Source organism: Bufo gargarizans, chromosome 1 (assembly GCF_014858855.1).
Source record: "Bufo gargarizans isolate SCDJY-AF-19 chromosome 1, ASM1485885v1, whole genome shotgun sequence".
Taxonomy (NCBI): Eukaryota; Metazoa; Chordata; class Amphibia; order Anura; family Bufonidae; genus Bufo; species Bufo gargarizans.
This window is the reverse complement of record NC_058080.1, coordinates 543,447,109-543,470,858: the sequence shown is the minus strand read 5'-3', so window position 1 is coordinate 543,470,858 and position 23,750 is coordinate 543,447,109. Positions and strand designations below refer to the sequence as shown.

At 43.8% G+C, this 23,750-nt stretch overlaps 1 protein-coding gene across 1 annotated transcript in view; it reads left to right on the top strand.

The window, feature by feature from the left end:
* SNAP29 (synaptosome associated protein 29) overlaps positions 1 to 23,501 on the top strand; it is a 28,557-nt gene extending 5,056 nt beyond the window's left edge. Inside the window, exons 3-6 of the mRNA XM_044275548.1 lie at positions 11,816 to 12,009; positions 14,620 to 14,705; positions 19,337 to 19,429; positions 21,701 to 23,501. Coding sequence (XP_044131483.1) covers positions 11,816 to 12,009; positions 14,620 to 14,705; positions 19,337 to 19,429; positions 21,701 to 21,861 — 534 coding nt within the window. The 3' untranslated portion in view covers positions 21,862 to 23,501. The remainder of the gene's footprint in view (positions 1 to 11,815; positions 12,010 to 14,619; positions 14,706 to 19,336; positions 19,430 to 21,700) is intronic.
* Positions 23,502 to 23,750: the final 249 nt, after the last annotated feature.

The window sequence follows — 23,750 nt, the reverse complement described above, 5'->3', positions numbered from 1 at the left end:
GCCTGATCTTGTGCGCACACCTGCATTCAATCCGCCCCACCGCAGTGACAGAATTATTATTTTTTTTCTGATCACTGCAAAAACACCGTAAAATCGATGCGGCGCTATAAAAAGATAACTTTTGAGGGGCATGGCGAGTTCATAGAAGATTTTTTATTTATTTTTTGGCACAAGTTAGCGGAAATGTTATTTTTTATTTTTTTTTTCTTTTCTTACAAAGTCTCATATTCCACTAACTTGTGACAAAAAATAAAATCTCACATGAACTTTCCATACCCCTCACGGAATCCAAATGCGTAAAAATTTTTAGACATTTATGTTCCAGACTTCTTCTCACGCTTTAGGGCCCCTAAAATGCCAGGGCAGTATAAATACCCCACATGTGACCCCATTTCGGACACCCCAAGGTATTCGCTGAGGGGCATATTGAGTCCATGAAAGATTGAACTTTTTATCACAAGTTAGCGGAAAGGGAGACTTTGTGAGAAAAAAAAAAAAAAAATCAATTTCTGCTAACTTGTGCCAAAAAAAAACAACAAACTTCTATAAACTCGCCATGCCCCTCACGGAATACCTTGGGGTGTATTCTTTCCAAAATGGGGTCACATGTGGGGTATTACTACTGCCCTGGCATTTTAGGGGCCCTAAAGCGTGAGAAGAAGTCTGGAATCCAAATGTCTAAAAATGCCCTCCTAAAAGGAATTTGGGCCCCTTTGCGCACCTAGGCTGCAAAAAAGTGTCACACATGTGGTTTCGCCGTACTCGGGAGAAGTAGGACAATGTGTTTTGGGGTGTCTTTTTACATATACCCATGCTGGGTGAGATAAATATCTCTGTCAAATGACAACTTTGTATAAAAAATGGGAAAAGTTGTCTTTTAGAGAGATATTTCTCTTACCCAGCATGGGTATATGTAAAAATACACCACAAAACACATTGCCCTTCTTCTCCCAAGTACGGCGAAACCACATGTGTGACACTTTTTTGCAGCCTAGGTGGGCAAAGGGGCCCAAATTCTAAAGAGCACCTTTAGGATTTCACAGGTCATTTTTTACACATTTGGATTTCAAACTACTTCTCACGCATTAGGGCCCCTAAAATGCCAGGGCAGTATAAATACCCCACAAGTGACCCCATTTTGGAAAGAAGACACCCCAAGGTATTTCGTGATGGGCATAGTGAGTTCACGTAAGTTTTTATTTTTTGTCGCAAGTTAGTGGAATATGAGACTTTGTAAGAAAAAAAAAAGAAAAAAGTAAATCATCATTTTCCGCTAACTTGTGACAAAAAATAAAAACTTCTATGAACTCACTATGCCCATCAGCGAATACCTTAGGGTGTCTACTTTCCGAAATGGGGTCATTTGTGGGGGTTTTCTACTGACTGGCCATTGTAGAACCTCAGGAAACATGACAGGTGCTCAGAAAGTCAGAGCTGCTTCAAAATGCGGAAATTCACATTTTTGTACCATAGTTTGTAAACGCTATTACTTTTGCGCAAACCAATAAATATACACTTATTGCATTTTTTTTATCAAAGACATGTAGAACAATACATTTTGAGAAAAATGTATATAGAAATGTAGTTTTTTTTGTGAAAAATGTCATTTTTTTGCAAAAATTTAAGTAAATTTCGATTAATGTCAAAAAAGTAAAAATGTCAGCAGCAATGAAATACCACCAAATGAAAGCTCTATCAGTGAGAAGAAAAGGAGGTAAAATTCATTTGGGTGGTAAGTTGCATGACCGAGCAATAAACAGTGAAAGTAGTGTAGTGCAGAATTGTAAAAAGTGGCCTGGTCATTAAGGGGGTTTAAGCTAGGGGAGCTGAGGTGGTTAAGGGGGCAGTGAACGGTGGAGGTCACAGTTAAGGGGATGGTCTGCTATAGAGGTCAGTGTTAAGGGGGCGAGGTGATGTAGAGGTCACTGTCAAGGGGGTGGGGTGCTGTGGAATTTACTGTTAAAGGGGCAGGCTGCTTTGAAGGTCAAAGTTAAGGGGGTGGGCTGCTGTGGAGGTCCCATTTTAAGGAGGCAGGGCACTGTGAGGGGGACAATGTTAAGGGGTGGGGGGCTGTAGAGTTCACTGTTGAGGGGGCGGGTGCTATAGAGGTCACCCTTATGGGGGATACTGTCAATATCTTTTAATGACACTCCAAAACATTAAATGAAATATACCCGAAGCAGGGTTCTTCTGTGTGTGTGTGTGTGTGTGTGTGTGTGTGTATATATATATATTATTTATACGGTAATAATTATAGCTCCCATTTGGCCGAGAAGGGTGTGATATTCCTGGCTCTGCAAAAATGGGTGCTTCAAGACTCTCAGGAGCTTCTGTCCCAAGCTCCAGTTTTTCACCCAGAGGTGAAAAATATGCACCTGAGTGCCTGGTTATTGAGGCTATGGTCCCACCATAGACAAATTCTTGCCTATTCTCCAGGGGTGCTAGTCCAGGGGCGTAACTACCATAGCGGCAAACTATGCGACTGCTATGGGGCCCAGGGCAAGATGGGGCCCAGTCTTAGTTGGGATCATCTCCTCTTCCATTGGAGGTGACTCTACCCTCTAAAGCAGGGATGCTGTACCTGCAGCCCTCCAGCTGTTCCAGAACTACAACTCCCAGCATGCTCAGACAGCCTACAGCTATTGGGGCATGTTGGGAGTTGTAGTTTTGCAACAGCTGGGGTGCCGCAGGTTGGGGAGTTGGGCATCCCTGTTCTAAAAGAACAACTTTTAGCAAATGAGACAGTGGAAAAATGGCCCAAGGATCATTGAAAATTGATTAGGCAGAAACACTTATGTCCTTGGGGGGGATACCGGTTTGATCCTTGCTATGGGGCCCTTACTTGTCTATGTACGCCACTGGTGCTGTCATAGGCGAAAAAGAAAGATTGGATTACACTTAGCGATAATCGGTTTTCTTTGAGCCTATGACAGCACCCGGTTAATTCCCATCCCTATATAAAATTTGTATAGAGGTATATAGTTAGGGCTGAAACGATTAATCAATGTAATGGAGGCAAAAAAATCCACGAAGCAGCCTCCCTGCATCGAGGATTTGTTGAAATCACGTGACCACGAAGCGTGAGTGAAGTGGAGCTTCTCACTCACAGCTCCGTGGCCTCCCGACGGCTCCGCGCTGCACTGGCCAGGGCATTGGGTGCACACATCGTCAGTGCGCTGGCTGACGCTGTGTGTGATGTCAGGTCCCTCCCAGTGCATGCTGGGATAAAGACGCGTCTCCTGCAGACTCCATGTGTCAGCGCACTCTGCACTGCAAGGAAAGGTAATTATATAGTTAGCGGCGGGGGGCACCTGTGATTTGGCATGAAGGGACATGGTGGATGGCATGGAGGCACTGGCGAAGGGGGACATCATGGCAATCTGGATGGCATGGAGGGGCTGATGGCAGTGCCATCATGGGGGCACTGGGGGACATGCCATGGAAGGTCTGATCTGATGGGAGTGGGGGACATGGCAATGTATGGCATGGGGGTCTGGCTCTGATTGCAGTAAGGGAGGGTCTGATGGTGGCATCCTGGGGTTCTGATCATGGTGGCATGGGGGTCTGATGCGGGCTTGCGGCATGGGGGGACTGATTTGAGGGCAAGGCTGACTGATTTGGGAGGGGTCTTATCAAAATGCTGTGTCACTGTGCAGCATTTTTTGTCCGGATCCCCATTACAGTCAATGGGCATCCAGCTATGACAGATGCAGCCAGTGAACTCCGGCACAATGTTCCTCCACCGGAACACACTGCCGGAGTTCACAACATAACCTTAGATACACATTCTGGCAGAAGAATAGCCTGCTGGATACAACCAGCTATATGCTCTCATTGACTATAATGTGGTCCAAAGCCATCTGGCCTTGTGTCGGCATACATGCTGGCTATCGTCCAAAGCTTTTTTTTTTTTTTTCTTTTTTTTTTTTTCTGGCCAAAACCCAGCTTGATTGCTGTAACAAGGCCGGACGCCATTAGTCAATCGCTGCAGCAGCTGGCAGATAATCCAGCTATACCCGATATGGTACATTCTGGCTGTTCTTCTGACTGAATGTATATTGCAGCAGTGAAAGAAGCCTTGTGTGTGCAATTATGTACTATACCACTGTAAGAAATAAAAATATTGTTTTTATAAAGAAATAAGTTATTTTAAGAAGGTTTTTCTTATTGGAGTACTCGATTAATCGTAAAAATAATCAATAGAATACTCTATTACTAACATAATCGTAATATACAGTGGATATAGAAAGTCTACACACCCCTGTTAAAATGTCAGGTTTCTGTGATGTAAAAAAATCAGACAAAGATAAATCATTTCAGAACTTTTTCCACCTTTAATGTGACCTATAAACTGTACAACTCAATTGAAAAACAAACTGAAATATTTTAGGTGAAGGGAAGAAAACAAAAAAAACGTGGTTGCATAAGTGTGCACTTATAACTGGGGATGTAGCTGTGTTCAGAATTAGGCAATAACATTCAAAATCATGTTAAATAGGAGTCAGCATACACCTGCCATCATTTAAAGTGCCTCTGATTAACCGCAAATAAAGTTCAGCTGCTCTAGTTGGTCTTTCCTGAAATGTTTTCTTAGTCGCATCCCACAGCAAAAGCCATGGTCCACAGAGAGCTTCCAAAGCATCAGAGGGATCTCATTGTTAAAAGGTATCAGTCAGGAGAAGGGTACAAAAGAATTTCCAAGGCATTAGATATACCATGAAACACAGTGAAGACAGTCATCATCAAGTGGAGAAAATATGGCACAACAGTGACATTACCAAGAACTGGACGTTCCCTCCAAAATTGATGAAAAGACGAGAAGAAAACTGGTCTGGGAGGCAACCAAGAGTCCTACAGAAACATTAAAGGAGCTGCAGAAATATTTGGCAAGTACTGCCTGTGCGGTACATGTGACAACAATCTCACGTATTCTTCATATGTCTGGGCTATGGGGTAGAGTGGCAAGACGAAAGCCTTTTCTTTACGAATAAAAACATCCAAGCCAAAAACACATCTGAAGTCTCCCAAAAGAACGTGGGAAAAGGTGTTATGGTCTGATGAAACCAAGGTTGAACTTTTTGGCCATAATTCCAAAAGATATGTTTGGCGCAAACACAACACTGCACATCACCAAAAGAATACCATACCCACAGTGAAGCATGGTGGTGGCAGCATCATGCTTTGGGACTGTTTTTCTTGAGCTGGAACTGGGGCCTTAGTTAAGCTAGAGGGAATTATGAACAGTTTCAAATACCAGTCTATATTGACACAAAACCTTCAGGCTTCTGCTAGAAAGCTGAACCTGAAGAGGAACTTCATCTTTCAGCATGACAATGACCCAAAGCATACATCCAAATCAACAAAGGAATGGCTTCACCAGAAGAAGATTAAAGTTTTGGAATGGCCCAGCCGGAGCCCAGACCTGAATCCGATTGAAAATCTGTGGGGTGATCTGAAGAGGGCTGTGCACAGGAGATGCCCTCCCAATCTGACAGATTTGGAGTGTTTTTGCAAAGAAGAGTGGGCAAATCTTGCCAAGTCAAAATGTGCCATGCTGACAGACTCATACCCAAAAAGACTGAGGGCTGTAATAAAATCAAAAGATGCTTCAACAAAGTATTAGTTTAAGAGTGTGTACACTTATGCAACCATATTATTTTATTTTTATATTTTTTATTCCCTCTACCTAAAAGATTTCAGTTTGTTTTTCAATTGAGTTGTACAGTTTATAGGTCACATTAAAGGGCTTCTGTCACCCCACTAAACTCTTCTTTTTTTTTTGGGGGTACTTATAATTCCGATGACATCTTCTCTTTCGGTGGCGTCATCGGCGCAGGCGCACTGAGGGAGTGCTGAGGAGGCGAGCCTCCTTCTCTGAGAGCCTGCGCCGAATCAAGACAGGCGCGCGATTTTTGAAATGCAGACAGGGCTGGCCGGAGGAGGAGATCGCTGCTGGCCCGGTCAATCAACAGGAGGAGGGGGCGGTTTTTTGCGGCTGCTACCAGCAAGTAGCCGCCCTACTTGCTGGTAGACAGGTAATTTGCATATTATAAAAGTATGTTTTTTGCATTATCTACTGAACGAAAATGATTAATAACATAATGTATAGATATATCTCAGTATAGGGATTAGAAGTACCCCAAAAAAATAAAATAAAAATAAGTTTAGTGGGGTGACAGAAGCACTTTAAGAGGTGGAAAAGGTTCTGGAATGATTTATCTTTGTCTCGTTTGTTTTTTTTTTACATCACAGAAACCTGACATTTTAACAGGGGTGTGTAAACTTTTTATATCCACTGTAGATATATATATATTTGACAGTACAGACCAAAAGTTTGGACACACCTTCTCATTCAAAGAGTTTTCTTTATTTTCATGACTATGAAAATTGTAGATTCACACTGAAGGCATCAAAACTATGAATTAACCCATGTGGAATTATATACATAACAAAAAAGTGTGAAACAACTGGAAATATGTCATATTCTAGGTTCTTCAAAGTAGCCACCTTTTGCTTTGATTACTGCTTTGCACACTCTTGGCATTCTAATGATGAGCTTCAAGAGGTAGTCACCTGGAATGGTCTTCCAACAGTCTTGAAGGAGTTCCCAGAGATGCTTAGCACTTGTTGGTCCTTTTGCCTTCACTCTGCGGTCCAGCTCACCCCAAACCATCTCGATTGGGTTCAGGTCCGGTGACTGTAGAGGCTAGGTCATCTGGCGCAGCACCCCATCACTCTCCTTCATGGTCAAATAGCCCTTACACAGCCTGGAGGTGTGTTTGAGGTCATTGTCCTGTTGAAAAATAAATGATGGTCCAACTAAACGCAAACCGGATGGAATAGCATGCCGCTGCAAGATGCTGTGGTAGCCATGCTGGTTCAGTATGCCTTCAATTTTGAATAAATCCCCAACAGTGTCATCAGCAAAGCACCCCCACACCATCACACCTCCTCCTCCATGCTTCACGGTGGGAACCAGGTCCATCCGTTCACCTTTTCTGCATCGCACAAAGACACGGTGGTTGGAACCAAAGATCTCAAATTTGGACTCATCAGACCAAAGCACAGATTTCCACTGGTCTAATGTCCATTCCTTGTGTTCTTTAGCCCAAACAAGTCTCTTCTGCTTGTTGCCTGTCCTTAGCAGTGGTTTCCTAGCAGATATTCTACCATGAAGGCCTGATTCACACAGTCTTCTCTTAACAGTTGTTCTAGAGATGTGTCTGCTGCTAGAACTCCGTGTGGCATTGACCTGGTCTCTAATCTGAGCTGCTGTTAACCTGCGATTTCTGAGGCTGGTGACTCGGATGAACTTATCCTCCGCAGCAGAGGTGACTCTTGGTCTTCCTTTCCTGGGGCGGTCCGCATGTGAGCCAGCTTCTTTGTAGCGCTTGTCAATTTTTTGGACTGACTGACCTTCATTTCTTTTTTAAATCAGATAATTTTTATTTGATTTTTCTGAAAATCACAAAAAAAGCAAAAGGAAGACCTTCTGTACAGCATACATGCAACAGTTGATGACAAAAATACCATAGCATTACACGATCGGGCAGATAGTTACTTACATAAGTATCACAAGTAACATAAACCATGGTACAAGAAGCACATAAAATCATGTAATCTAGTTACAAAGTATATCTGGTACAGAACCACCTTTCCCATCCAATAAATCATAAACAGGAAACCAACCCTCCCTGCCCAACTAAAACCCAGACCTTTATTTCTTAAAGTAATGATGGCCACTCGTTTTTCTTTACTTAGCTGCTTTTTTCTTGCCATAATACAAATTATAACAGTCTATTCAGTAGGACTATCAGCTGTGTATCCACCTGACTTCTCCACAACACAACTGATGGTCCCAACCCCATTTATAAGGCAAAAAATCCCACTTATTAAACCTGTCAGGGCACACCTGTGAAGTCAAAACCATTTCAGGTGACTACCTCTTGAAGCTCATCAAGAGAATGCCAAGAGTGTGCAAAGCAGTAATCAAAGCAAAAGGTGGCTACTTTGAGGAACCTAGAATATGACATATTTTCAGTTGTTTCACACTTTTTTGTTATGTATATAATTCCACATATGGAATGGATATATTGTTAGGTTGTTAAGATGTTCTGTTTCTTAGTTCTTGAGAAAAGGACTGGAGATAGAGGGGATGATCCCTCCTTTTAAAAGGCGGTTCTGGTTCCTGTTTCCTGCCCTGAGGAGGTGGAGGCGGTCTCTCCAGGGGTGCTGTCATAGGCTCAAAGAAAACTGATTACCGGTAAGTGTAATCCAATCTTCTTTTAACTTAAGGCTACTTTCACACTAGCGTTCGGGGCTCCGCTTGTGAGTTCCGTTTGAAGGCTCTCACAAGCAGCCCCGAACTGATCCGTCCAGCCCTAATGCATTCTGAGTGGATGCGGATCCGCTCATAATGCATCTGTCTGGCACCGTGTGTCCTCCGCTCAGCAGGCGGACACCCGAAGTCAATGGGGGCGGATCCGTTCGAAGGTGACACAATATGGTGCATTTTTCAAACGGATCCGCCCCCCATTGACTTTCAATGTAAAGTCTGGACGGATTCGTCTGAATACAAATTGTACTTAGACTTTTTTAGTAAAATATAATGCAGACGGTTCCGTCTGAACGGATACCATCGTCTGCATTATAGGAGCGGATCCGTCTGTACAAATACCAGACGGATCCGCTCCAAACGCAAGTGTGAAAGTAGCCTAAGATACAGAGGCACTGAAGTGTGAATTATGCAGCAGACCAGAACACTAGCTGGGGAAGATCTGAAAAATAGTGATTAGAGACGGCATCATTATATCTATAAAGTATATAGAATGTTTTTTCTTTTATACACTAGGTCACTAGGTGATTTATACTGCAGTGCATCTCTAGTGTGTACCGGCCGTCATACTGCAGTGCATCTCTAGTGTGTACCGGCTGTCATACTGCAGTGCATCCCTAGTGTGTACAGGGCGTCATACTGCAGTGCATCTCTGGTGTGTACCGGCCGTCATACTGCAGTGCATCTCTAGTGTGTACCGGCCGTCATACTGCAGTGCATCTCCAGTATGTACCGGCCGTCATACTGCAGTGCATCTCCAGTGTGTACCGGCCGTCATACTGCAGTGCATCCCTAGTGTGTACAGGGCGTCATACTGCAGTGCATCTCTAGTGTGTACCGGCTGTCATACTGCAGTGCATCTCCAGTATGTACCGGCCGTCATACTGCAGTGCATCTCCAGTGTGTACTGGCCGTCATACTGCAGTGCATCTCCAGTGTGTACCGGCCGTCATACTGCAGTGCATCTCCAGTGTGTACCGGCCGTCATACTGCAGTGCATCCCTAGTGTGTACAGGGCGTCATACTGCAGTGCATCTCCAGTGTGTACCGGCCGTCATACTGCAGTGCATCTCCAGTGTGTACCGGCCGTCATACTGCAGTGCATCTCTGGTGTGTACCGGCCGTCATACTGCAGTGCATCTCTGGTATGTACCGGCCGTCTTACTGCAGTGCATCTCTGGTGTGTACCGGCCGTCATACTGCAGTGCATCTCCGGTGTGTACCGGCCGTCTTACTGCAGTGCATCTCTGGTGTGTACCGGCCGTCTTACTGCAGTGCATCTCTGGTGTGTACCGGCCGTCTTACTGCAGTGCATCTCTGGTGTGTACCGGCCGTCATACTGCAGTGCATCTCTGGTGTGTACCGGCCGCCATACTGCAGTGCATTTCTGGTGTGTACCGGCCGTCATACTGCAGTGCATCTCTGGTGTGTACCGGCCGTCATACTGCAGTGCATCTCTAGTGTGTACCGGCCGTCTTACTGCAGTGCATCTCTAGTGTGTACTGGACACGTCAATACTAAGGCCATTGATTGGCAACAGTGGTGCACATGACCCTGTTCCAAAGTTTACACGCTGTGGACTGAGCCCTCGGCGCTGGAAGGGAACAAGCCAGTACCTCTTTTTTTACTTCTATTTTATGTACAGCGCTGTCCAGGACATAGATACAAGTGTGCTAGAAGCTGGACACCCCCTTTAAAGATCTGGCCCATTACTAACTGTATTTCAAATTTTTATTGTCAAATAAATGTATTAGTGAAAATTGCCCTATTATGTTAAAAATGTCAGTGATATTGAGTCTCTTGCCCTTCTACAGTATGTGAGGAGCTAAATCCCTACCGCCAGCACAGCCATATTGTAGTCTAGATTTACTGTCCACAGAGGACCGATCACCGCTCCTGACTTGTCTGTTTTAGTAACTACATGCATTCCCCATGTAATAACAATTCTGGAGCATCTACTCATATGGCTGTAAGTTGCACCATTCCTCTATTATTCCTGCTATAGTTTATGAATGAATTGCCAGCACTTTATTACAAAGGTCCTTCTGGGTGTTACCAGCTGGGGGGGGGGGGTGTCCCTGCACAGTCTGACACTATCCAGTCAGTCCTGACCAGATGGACCTTTATTACAGACTGCTGACAATTCATTCATAAAGCAGGAATAGCAGAGGAATGACACAACATAGTGATAAGACCAGATGCTCCAGATTGGTTATTACAGGGGCAATGAAAGCAGTTTCTCTGTAGGGAGAGGTGACGGGTCCATACACCCATGATTCACTTCAGAACACTTTCTGCCAGTTGTTGGTCCCTTTTTCTGTGACACAAACTAGTGTAAGGGATGCAGATGGAAGGCAGTCGTTGGTTGTCATCTTGGCAGTACTTTGGAGGTCCTTCATGCCAACCAACAGACGTGTGCCTCATGGTTACAAGCCCAGCTCATGTTCCCAGATTGATGCTCAATCTGTTCCTTTAATTTATGGCGTTAATTTAAAAGTAAAAGTCAGAAAATCTCTGGGATCTCAAATCTGTAGGTGACAATTCCTCTGAAAACCGTTGGTGTTATTCACATTTGAATCTACTATTTATCCGGTTACTGTCACGGCAGACGGTTTCCTGTTTGTTGTGTGTGTTTGCTATTCGCTGACTGCAGCATTAAAACACATTCTTAGGAAAAGGAAAAGACTTCTTCTTCCTGCCTTTCTTCTGATTATTAGTACTTTCAGTAATGAGTGCATTGCCAACAGTCTGCAGTGAGGGTGTCACCAGTTTGGGTGGGGGTGTCCCTGCACAGTCTGTCACTGACGGCACTCATTGGATAGTGTCAGACTGTGCAGGGACACATCCAAGACCAGTAACACCCAGCTGGACCTTTATAACAGACAGCCGGCAACTCATTCATAAGCTTCTAGTAGAAATAATAGAGAAATAGCATAACATGTATGATTGCTGGGGGTCTGACTTCTGGGACCCTCACCAATAATGAGAACAGAGGTCCAGGTGTGAATGGAGTTGTAGTGTGCCTGTGTCAGGGGAGGCAGAGTTTCTGCAAATCCGCGGAACAGTCCGAAGGTCAGGGCAGGCAGCACAGTGAGAATCAGAATCTGGGAATCAGGCAGAAGTTGGTACACAGGCAGACAAGCAGATTTTAGTGCACCTTGGCAGGATCTAGCAAGCTAGTAAACCTATTGCTCAAGCACCTCTTCCCAGGGAAAAATTCAGTTTAGGATGCATGTGTTCTGGCCCCATAAGAGCCGAGGAGAACATGAGTGCCCTGGGAGGAGACCTAGGAGACAAGTGCAGGCTTTGGCCTGCAACAGAGGACACAGGACTCTGGTGGTGCGGCCTTCTACTCCAGAGTAAAGGAGGGCCAGTGGGAATCTGCCGCAGGACAGAGGCACCAGGGTGAGTCAAGCAGTACCCGTGTCCGCCCAGGGAAACTGGACAATCTTACCCTCTATCTGTTTTCTTTCTGCACAGGAGCTAGTGCGGCAAGGAGAAGCTTTGAAACGCACAGAAAAAATGGTGGACAAAATGGAACAAGATATGAAGACCAGTCAACGGCATATCAATAGCATAAAAAGCATCTTCAGTGGCTTCACAAATTACTTTAAAGCCAAACCTGCAGAGACCCCACCTCAGAATGGAGCCTATGACTACACGGCTAGCAGCAAGTAAATTAATATATTATACATTTAATTATTTATATTTTAAAAATGCAGTCTTACTTTAATGCAAAACATGTTTTCTTTTTTTGTCCTCCAAGGATGTGTCGGCATAGCATTTTATGAGGTTAAATGTTTGTTTAAAGGGAACCTGTCCCCTCCAAAAGTTATATAAAACTGCCAGGATTACCTTATAGCAGCCCCCAGTCTGTAACTGATCATGTGTGTGAGCCAGAAATTCATCAATCCTTACTTGAGAAAAAGGGTTTTTTAGTCTCCCTGAGCGCTCTGTTTGCAGTCAGGCTTGAAGTCAAAGGGGCAGCGGCCTCCTTGCTTTAAGGCAAGCAATGTTCGCCTTTTCCCGCCCCCTCCTGACTATGATTTACATATTCACTATTCCTTGGGATCGTGCCAGCCTGGCGCCTGCACGGTGCGCCGCTTGTGACTGCATGATCCCATCTCGGGCTCCCCCAGTCAGCCGGGCATAATGTTGTAACTGCGCGTCCGCCGGCCGACTCGATTCGGTGCGCACGCCAGCAATAATCAGCATGCACACTCGTGCCCGCAAGTTATATTCACAGGCAAGCCAGTGATCACGCTCGCACTGTGAATATAACTCCCCGACGCGAGCACGCTGATTATTGCCGACGCGCGCTGAATCGAGCCGGCCGGCGCATGCGCAGTTACAACATTATGCCCGGCTGACTACTGGGAGCCCGAGATGGGATTGTGCAGTCACAAGCGGCACGGGCGCCAGACTGGCACAATCCCAAGGAATAGTTAATATGTAAATCATAGTCAGGAGGGGGTGGGGAAAAGGCGGGCATTGCTTGGCTTGAAGCAAGGAGGCCGCTGCCCCCTTGACTTCAAGCCTGACTGCAGACAGAGCGCTCAGGGTGATTACAAAAAAGTATGGATTAACGAATTTCTGGCTCACACACATGATCAGTTACATACTGGGGGCTGCTATAAGGTAATGCTGGCCGTTTTTCTATCACTTTTGGAGGTGACAGGTTCCCTTTAAAGTAGGAATACTTGAAAGTTTAGATTAAAGGCGTTATCAGATATCTAAAATATCCCTCATGTGGGCTCGTCTCCATCGCGGCCTGCTATTGGCTGCTCCCCCCCTGTCGCCAGATGTTTTGATCTGAGCGATGGGGAGAGGCAGCGGCGGCCGTGCAGGGATCTGGAGCAATATGGGTGCCGGGGAGCAGGTAACTATAATCCATACAAAGGGCCCGAGCATTGGGGGGGATATTTTAGATATCTGATAACCCCTTTAATAGTGACATCAGTGATAAAAGAAGCAACCAGTTTTTTTTCCGCAGCCTATGTCACTATTTTTTCCGCAGCCTATGGCATGGAAAGGAATGTTGGAGACTTATAAAAACATAGCAGGGTTACCGTGCTCCATGTAATATTCTGAAAAGTTTTTTCATCAGCTGTCATCAAATACACATTACATAGACTTTTCTAGAATTTCAATAGTTATGGCTTATCCTCTGGATCGGCTGTCGATATCAGATCGACGGGGGTCTGACAGTTGTTGGAGTAGCTGGTAACGAGAGTGCTGCTGTCATTGAAGTGCTGCAGTCAGAGCGGTGTAGTTCTTGCGCTGACTCCCTGAGCTACTCTGAAACTGCTAATTGATCCGATATTGATTGTCTATCCTGAGGATAGGACATCAATATCAAAATCCTGGACAGCCTCATACAATTAAACCTCTAGGTTATTCAGGCGTCTTATAGCTTGCCTAAATTATAGTACGCTGCCCTTGCTGCAGAAGACTTTTAGCATGCATCCTTTCAGGACGGGTCCGTAGAGTATGTGGCAGAAATCAGCAGCAGCAAAATCCACACCAAATGGTGCAGATTAAATTGTGGAATATATGGCGTAAAAACACTCTGTTTGCAGCAGATTCCACCCTTATATTGTGAAATCCATGACAGAATTTTACAGCATAAATTGACATGTTGCGGATTTATAATCTGAACCGTTGGCCAAGCTACGTGCAACTTCTGTTTGTTTGTTTTTCTGACCACGTGTGGATGATATTTGTTGATACTGTAATATGCTGCAGATTTTCTGCATGCAAATTCGTTACAGAAAATCCACAGTGTATACGCCACGTGACTAGATCTTTAAAGGGAAACAGTAAAACCGTCTAATATAGGACATCTTTTAGCTACTCGAGTGCGCCATAATTTTGGATTCAGGTGAGCTAATTGGCCAATGGGGATACTGTGGCCACATCCACAGCCACTCAAATTCTAAAGGTCCTTAAATAGGGTTGAATAGGATAAAAAAAAAAAAACTTATGTAAGTGTGGTATTGCAGCTTAGCCCTATTCACTTCTCTAGATCTCAGCTGCTAAACCAGACACAATCCGTGGACATGTATGGTGTGGTTTCTAAAAGAAAGCTTCCATTTGCGCCTAATCCTGTAGAACCCCTTTTATATGAGACCACCTTGTCCTGCCTGGCCATTTAGTCAAATGAGACATTCAGTGCCTAGACCTGGTACTGCCTTTTTGTTTCCAAGTATTAATGTAGCAGAAATCGAAAAAGACCACATATTTGGTACTTATAATAACATGTTTTCATCATCCTATACATTTAGATTACAGGATGCCATGTCAATAAGCAAAGAACAAGAAGACAAGTATGAAGCCACACATCCGAACCTGCTGAAGCGCGATACTCTAGGTGAGTAATATTTTGGACTATATGTCCTGCAAAATAACAGTAGGCCAAGCAACCAGGACCTCAAGTAGTCATGAAAGGGGTTCTCCAGTCTGGCTGATTATCTCATCATTTACACTATGCAGTGACATGCTTTCCATATGTAATGCCGTTTTCCTGATCCACGTGAAGCAGGCTTCTTCCCTTCCAGTGACGTCATGTTCAATCCCTGCAGCCTTCTCTTCAGAGCAAGGGGTTTCAACGGCTCCTCACCGTTGACTTGAGTTAATGGGAAGAGGAGGAATGCGGGGCTTGGCGCTCAGTTACGCATGCGCTGTGCATTGAACGGGACATCCTTCTATGTGAGGAGAGCTCAACCCAGTTCGACAGAGGAAGGTCCCATTCAGTGCACATCTGTGAACAGCACATGCACAAGAGCCCTTGCACATGTGCTGGTCAATACTGTAAACTGAACGGGACTTCGCCGCTAACATGCCTCTGTGGGAGATGGCATGGAAGGAGAGCTCATGCAATGTTCAGCACTGTGTAGTGTGCGGGACGTCTTATGGGATGTCACTGTACTGTACGTGATGGCCAGTGTCTGCGTTACAAAATGTAAATGCTAGGCTCTGGGTTTTTCAAGATGGCCCTTTCAGGAAGGAGTGGGAGGTTGTCAGAAGCAGAGAGGGTGTCGTGTCGGGTGGGAATAGCACTAGCTAAGAAGACTGGGCTTGGAATCATGGACCTGGTGGGTACCCGGATAAGAAGCTTCAGGTCAAGGACTTTCTGCCTGTAAACAAACATGAGGAGATGCTTTGGGGTGCGAAGGAGGGTCCACTTAGAATGCACAGAAAGGTATGGGAAGGGGGGGGGGATCTGGTGGAAGAGGATATTGACTTTTAGACATTTTCAACTTTTTATCATATGTGTAACTATTGGGTGCACAGAGGTAGCAGTCGCACCTGGAGACTGGTAGTGAGGGCTGTCAGTTTTGGATTGCTACTTTTCCAAAGCCATTTGGAAAGCATTGTTTTCAGTGGACTTTGCTGTACAGAATCATTATCCCTAAGGTTGCATTCCACATAGGTTAAAAGTAATGAAGTCTTTATATCACAGCCCTGGCCTATGTGTTGCAGTACGTACTGCTTACATCAGGTTTAGCTCTGTTTACTCATTAAACCGGGTTTGATTTCGCTGAAGGTAAAATATGCAGGATTGCTGAAATTTTTCCCCTAGCTAGGTAAAACTATACTAAACCTTGAACATCTTTGTACTAAAATAGCTCGATAGCTGTTTTTATCCTCCACTGATACCAAAGGCGATCTTGTGAAGAGCCAAGTGTTGAGGGAACGGCTCTATGTATACCTTCACTATAATATCATTTCTTTACTCCACATTTGTTAGTTTAAGATCCAGAAGGACAGTTTGATAAATTATCATATCTTGAGGCAGCTGGCACAAGCAGATGACTTACGTGGGTTAGACATCTACCTGTTCTCAGCATGGTGACTTAGGCTACTTTCACACTGGCGTTTTGGTTTCCGTTTGTGAAATCTGTTCAGGGATCTCACAAGCGGTCCAAAATGGATCAGTTTTGCCCTAATGCATTCTGAATGGATAAGGATCCGCTCAGAATGCATCAGTTTGCCTCCGTTCCGCTGCTTGCAGCGGTTTGGTGTCCGCCTGACGATGCGGAGGCAAACGGATCCGATCTGACACACAATGTAAGTCAATGGGGATGGATCCATTTTCACTGACAATCTGGCACAATAGAAAACGGATCCGTCCTCCCATTGACTTTCAATGGTGTTCAAGACAGATCCGTTTTGGCATTGTTAAAGATAATACAAACGGATCCGTTCTGAACGGATGCATGCGGTTGTATTATCAGTGGTTTCCGTTTGTGAGATCCGTTCAGGGCTCTCACAAGCGGTCCAAAACGGATCAGTTTTGCCCTAATGCATTCTGAATGGAAAAGGATCCGCTCAGAATGCATCAGTTTGCCTCCGTTCTGCCTCAATTCCGCTCTGGAGGCAAACGTTTCACTGACAATTTTCACTGACACAATTTGGCACAATAGAAAACTGATCCGTCCCACATTGACTTTCAATGGTGTTCAAGACGGATCAGTTTTGACAATGTTAAAGATAATACAAAGGGATGCATGCGATTGTAATATCAGTGCGGATCCGTCTGTACAGATCCAAGACGGATCCGCACCAAACGTGAGTGTGAAAGTAACCTTAGTAGACCAGAGGAATGTCTGCATTTCTATGTTCTCACTGTGTTAGCATGGGTTTTCTCTTCATTCTTTGGTGTCTTCCCATACTGCAGAAACATGCTGAGAGTTAATCTGCTTCCTATGAAATTAGATCTAACATTATAGGGGTTTTCTGAGATTCTATTGATGACCTATCCCCTTTTCCTTTGTAGTTTATATGGGAGACGTGGCTGACTCCTTTTTGGTCGTGCACTCCTGTAGCCTGTTTTGCCTCACATGCTGATTTTAATTATCATGCGCATATAGTTTGCTCGGCATGCATGTTGGTACTTGTAGTCCCTGGATTCAATGGAGGCCATTTTGGCACCACAAAGATATTAACCAAAAGGGGCCAGCATGCATGTGGAACCTACACCTCCTGAACTTCATGGTCGCTGTCATGGCACATAACAGGTGAACTTTAGTGTTAGGTTCCAATCTTATAGAGATTGCCTTGACATGCGGCAGACGGGCTCAAATATTTTTGTACAAAATATATTTGCCAAGCATCTCTAATTTATTAGCATAGCATTTGCAATGTAATATGTCTTTGTACTTTATTTGGTTTGTAGAGTGCTGTTGCACTATGTGTTGTTCTATCCTCAGGATAGGTCATCAATATCAGTTCGGCAGGGGTCTGACACCCGGCACCCCTGCCAATCAGCTGGTTGAAAAGAAGAGCTGCTTTGCCTTCATTCTTTACCTGCTCACTTTCGACATCACAGCGGTGAGCAAGTGTAATTGCAAGCCTTCCCATTCACTTCAAAAGGACTGCTCCTTCCTATACACTTGAATAGAAAGGAGTCATCCCATTGAAGTAAATCATACGGCTTGTAATTACACCTGCTCACCACTGTGAAGTCGACGGCGAGCAAGTAAATGATGAAGGGAAAGCTGCGCTCACACGGAACGTGGCCTTCTCTTCAACCAGTTGATCGGCAGGGGTGACGGGAGTCTAATATTGATGACCTAAGAGCAAGACTTCAGGATTGGATGCTCCTTAAATAGACTCTTAACTGAAACTACAACTACACTTTAATTGAATGTTAATAGTATGATTTTATTAAATATAATAACAATAGTATATACAGTACATATGGCGATATAACATCCTTCTTTTGCACTTATCTATATACAAAGGATAGAACATAATACACAATGACATCAACACTTCAACTGGAGTCCTGACTACATCCAGAATGAAGTTATTGACGTCATTGTGAGTTGACATCATCTGACAGCGGCACATCAGCTGGGAAGCCCTGTTTCATTGAGGAAAAAACACGACCTGTAGGATGAGCTTTGACCTTTTCCCTAAAGGGGTACAGCTTTAGACAGATTGAACAAAGAACTCCACTCCCTAGTGGAATGTAGCCAGGACATGCGCAGTATAAGGCTACTTTCACACTAGCGTTCGGGTTTCCGCTCGTGAGCTCCGTTTGAAGGAGCTCACGAGCGGACCCGAACGCAGCCGTCCAGCCCTGATGCAGTCTGAATGGACGCGGATCCGCTCAGACTGCATCAGTCTGGCGGCGTTCAGCCTCCGCTCCGCTCGCCTCCGCACGGACAGGCGGACAGCTGAACGCTGCTTGCAGCGTTCGGGTGTCCGCCTGGCCGTGCGGAGGCGTGCGGATCCGTGCGGATCCGTCCAGACTTTCAATGTAAGTCAATGGGGACGGATCCGTTTGAAGATGCCACAATGTGGCTCAATCTTCAAGCGGATCCGTCCCCCATTGACTTTACATTGAAAGTCTGGACGGATCCGTACTAGGCTATTTTCACACTTAGCTGTTCTATGCTAAAAATAATGCAGACGGATCCGTTCTGAACGGAGCCTCCGTCTGCATTATTATGAGCGGATCCGTTCAGAACGGATCCGCCCGAACGCTAGTGTGAAAGTAGCCTAAAGGGTCACTTGTGTACCTCTTGTTCATCTGTTGGCATTCCAGATTAGCAATGAATCAGAATCCCAATCAACCTTGAAAATATATTCACACTAAACAAATCTTTAGATCATTCACAGGCCGCATTGGCTCTAACAGAAACAAAATGAAGTTTAATATGACCAGATCCAAAATGGAGCCCACATGATCAGAAACTACATCTGCACACTTTAAATGTAGTTTTCAATGAAGAAAGCCCACAGTTCGGAATCTGAAAGGAGTTTGAGCCTATTTTTGGAAGAATTGGGTTATTGCATTTGTTCTATCGTTTCCTTGTGATCTTTGTGACTTAAGTGCTAACATGGAGCTTGCATTCTGACAACTGTGTGCACTGTTCACTTATATACAAACCAGCTCCCAGTTTATCTATCATGGAATAAAGTAGATGATTGTATTGTAAAGTTTTATTTGCATGGTATACTCATGTACTTGTTCCTTTTTTTTTTTTCTAGATACTAACAGAGGTTTAGGTGCAACCAGCTCTGAGTATCAACAAAAACATCCAGCTCTGAGAGGCTACCACCAGAAAATGGACAATAATTTGGGTAACCATGTTTTTCTAACTGATCATGAAAGATATACATACGTAAAATTATTGGCATTGTCCTTACTCCTGTAACTGTACTTTAAGCGAGCCTATCACCATGAAATTGCATGCAGTCAACATCTTGTAAAGCAGGATGAGCTGAGCAGATTGATATATAGTTTTATAACTATTTTATATTCAGTAAAACTAGTCATTTATACATTTAAGCCTTTGCTTTTTATGAACTTAAAGGGACACTGACAGGCCCAATAACCATAATTAGCTGTACATATCCATGCACAGGTCTTCTAATGTGCATTAAAAACATATAAGTATAACCCCTGTCCACATTATGAATACAGTAAATTCATGTTTTATAACCTGAACTAATCGCTGTTCTTTCTGCCCAAGGGGCGGGGTCTCAGCTCCACTTGCGCCCAGCCAGCATCAGCCCAACCGCCGTTTTGAAGCGCCGCCCAGCTCATCAATATTCACTTTTCGCTGGACGGCTTCTGCTGTCCCCGACCTTCCGAGATCCGGCGCATGCCCAATAGAAAGCTATGGGTGCCGGGCGCATGGGCAGAAGCTGAAAGCGAGTCTGATGCCCATATCTTTCTATTGGGCATGCGCCGGATCTCGGAAGGTCGGGGACAGCAGAAGCCGCCCAGCGAAGTGAATATTGATGAGCTGAGCGGCGCTTCAAAACGGCAGTTGGGCTAATGCTGGCTGGGCGCAAGTGGAGCTGAAACCCCGCCCCTTGGGCAGAAAGAAAAGCGATTACTTCAGGTTATAAAACGTGAGTTTACTGTATTCATAATGTGGACAGGGGGGATACTTATATGTTTTTAATGCACATTAGAAGACCTGTGCATGCATATGTACAGCTAATTATGGTTATTGGGCCTGTCAGTGTCCCTTTAAGATCATCCCCGTGTACAGCTATCAGTGAGTGACAGCTATCTCTGTATACACACTTACACATAGAATGCTATCAATCACCGATATCACCTCCCCTGTGTACAACTATCAGTGACTGACAGCTATCTATGTATACACATTTACAAAGAGGATACTATCATTCACTGATAACACCTTCCTCATGTACAGCTATCGTTAACTGACAGCTATCTATGTATACACACTTTCACAGAGAATGCGATCACTGATAACACCTCCCCTGTGTACAGCTATCAGTGACTGACAGCTATCTTTGTGTACACACTTACACAGCGAATACTATCAATAACTGATAACACCTGCACATGTACAACTGTAGTCAGAAATAGCAAAGATTTAAATGTATTTAATTTAAATTTACAAGTCTTACTAATGTTTTCCTACAACACTATATATCAATCTGTCAGCTCTATAACATGCAGCCTGCAGATTGGACTGCATTTTCATGGTTTCAGGTTATTTTAAGAAGATAACACCTCCCCTGTGCACGCTGTGGTTTTTGTCCGGCCACCTCTCGACAAGTTTGCTGTGCTGTGGCCGCATCTCCGACCTGTCCCCAGTGAATGGGGCCAGGGCAGACTTCTTGCAGCACACGTGTGCAAACGTTATACGGATCTGGCAGGGGAACAGCCTGCCGGACAATCCTAACGCCAGTGTGAAAGAAGCCTCTGTTTGGCTGGAAAAATAATACCATTTTTCCCTACAAATAAGACAGAATTTAGAAAAGTGCTTTCAGTGCATATATGAACATAGCCTTACCCTCCTGGTTTGCCTTTGTGAAATTATGTAAAACAATGTATAATTAAACAGTGTTTGCCAGCTAACTGGGATTAGCAATCAGCCTACAATGTAGTAAAATAAGATATAAGTTATGATCGCCTCGCTGGTCCTCCGATTTCAATACTTCCCAGGTCCCTTGCCAGTCTCTACTTTCTGGCCCCTTGCAATATGGACTTATGACCGCTATAGTGGGGTCACCAAGCTGGATTTTTTTTTTTAACAAGACTGAAAAGTAGACTAGTCCAAAGTGGGGGCACTTAAGTTGGAGAGTATTACCAGCTACTTCCTAATAGTAACATAGTACATAAAGCCGAAAAAAGACATTTGTCCATCCAGTTCGGCCTGTTATCCCGCAAGTTGATCCAGAGGAAGACCCCTCTCTAGTAGCTATAGCCTGTAATATTATTAAGCTCCAGAAATACGTCCATGGCCCTCTTGAATTCCTTTATTGTACTCACCATCACCACCTCCTCAGGCAGAGAGTTCCATATTCTCACTGCTCTTACCGTAAAGAATAATAAATGGTCGCTTTAAACTCTGGTTTATTTTACAGATGACATGTCTCTAGGCTTGGGTCGGCTGAAAAATCTAGCTCTCGGATTGCAGTCTGAGATTGATGACCAGGATGATATAATTGGCCGCTTGACAGGAAAGGTGGACAACCTGGACTTAAACATCAAAACTACGGACAAAAGGATCCGGGATGAGCTGTAAAAAGCCACAGAGGTTTCTGGCCACAACAGTCCACTCCTGTTTTAAATCCTTCCAACATTTTGTAGAAGAAACCATCACAAGCTCCTCGAGTTTTATATTGCGCCTTTGGGATTTTTCATTTTGTTTATCTGTTTTCCAGAGAATTGTACTTCATGCTATATGCAATTCAGGCAAATAAAGGATCTATATTTCCTGTATACTGAGTAATGTTAGGAAGGATAAGTAGTATTATGATTGCATCAAATATCTGAGATTTCCTGGAAAGGGTATGTCCGACATTGAACACAATTTATATCTAGAAATAATTCATATAAAAGGTTGAGTATCTTAGTGAATGGCATTGCATTTCTGATCTTGTACTTACCGGAAGTTACACAGTTTTGCCGGTTGTCACTGGAAATAGTCCACATGTTTGGCCTAACGCATATCCCTGAGCTGGGTTCCTAGAATGCAGTGGGGTAGCTTTTCTTACATCAGATTACTGTTGCAAATCAGACTTGGAATCAGCAGGGAGAGGTTTCAGCTCTGAAGACCGCAGAATTGTGAATGAAGCTCCAGATAGTCAGTGCATATAAGTAATGCCATGTATTCAAAGAGTTATTCAAATTTTTATATACATTGATGAGATGATCTAAAACAGTAAAATGGTGTTGGACGGGGAACCTGTCTTGTTGAACATGTCCACTCTGTAGGCTGCATGCTATTGAGCAAAAGGCAAAAGGAGCTGAGCAGATTGAGATATATATATAGAAAATATTTAGTTTATCTTGTATTTCATTCATTTAAACCTCTGCACTTTCTTTCTACACTTAGGAGTCCAGTGGGTGTTCCTGTTCAGTGATTGACCGCTATCTCTATGTACAGTCATACAGGAGAGGCTTTCAGTTACTGATAAGACCGCCCACTGGACTCCTAAGCATAGAAAGAGGGGGTTGAATCATTAAAATATGGTAATCTGATTTATTTTTATTTATTTTTTCAACACAAATATATTTATCAGTCTGCTTATCTTCTCTGTAACATGCTGCCTGCAGACAGGACTGCATGTACAACTTAACAGTTTCCCTTTAAGGTGTCATTGTTCATCTCACTATAAATCTTTTGACTTTCTTCTTAATTCCTTGTGGTGGGAGCTGATTCTCCTGCTTTCAACATGTATGAGAACAGGATCTTATAAGGGTGGGCATGCCTCGTTTACAGAAATTGGATAGTCACCGAGGTTGCTGCCACTAATCTGCCATGTGTGAACATATCATAATTGATTTTCAGCAATAAGAAGCTCTTCAGTAGCGGCTCTCTCTATGGCCCAATTGTCGATGTGTGTGGCCTTCTGGACAACTGACATGAATACAATGTTATAATAACATGCCTTCCCTCATCACATATACTTTTCTTCTGCATTGGTTTTTAATTCTCTTTTTTTTTACACTAACCGTGCTCAAAATTATACTGTGAATATTTATACTGTAGTATTAACTATCCATTTTCTCCATTTAAAGCTGTGCTTCTTTTGACATTACATTTTCCCTTGTATGTAAAGAAAGTAATATATACCAAGCATGCCTGTTATACACTGTAAAAATCTCTTTTAGCTGTTAAAACCATTTACAGTTGCTGATTACTAAATTTATTTGCACATCCTGTGTGGTGCTATTACTGTGTGTGAGAAACTGCAGAAATTAAATGTGTCCCTTTTATTTGTGAGGCTTCCCATTAAATGAACACCTGGTAACTAATAGAATAAAAACATACTGTAGGTTCTTGGAGACAATGTCACAACCTCAAACTATAGAACTGAAAGGCCAACGGGACTCTCCTAAATAATTCCATAAATCCTAAAGAAGTGGCTAAGGTATTCCCCATTCTCATTGCTTCATTTAAATGGAACC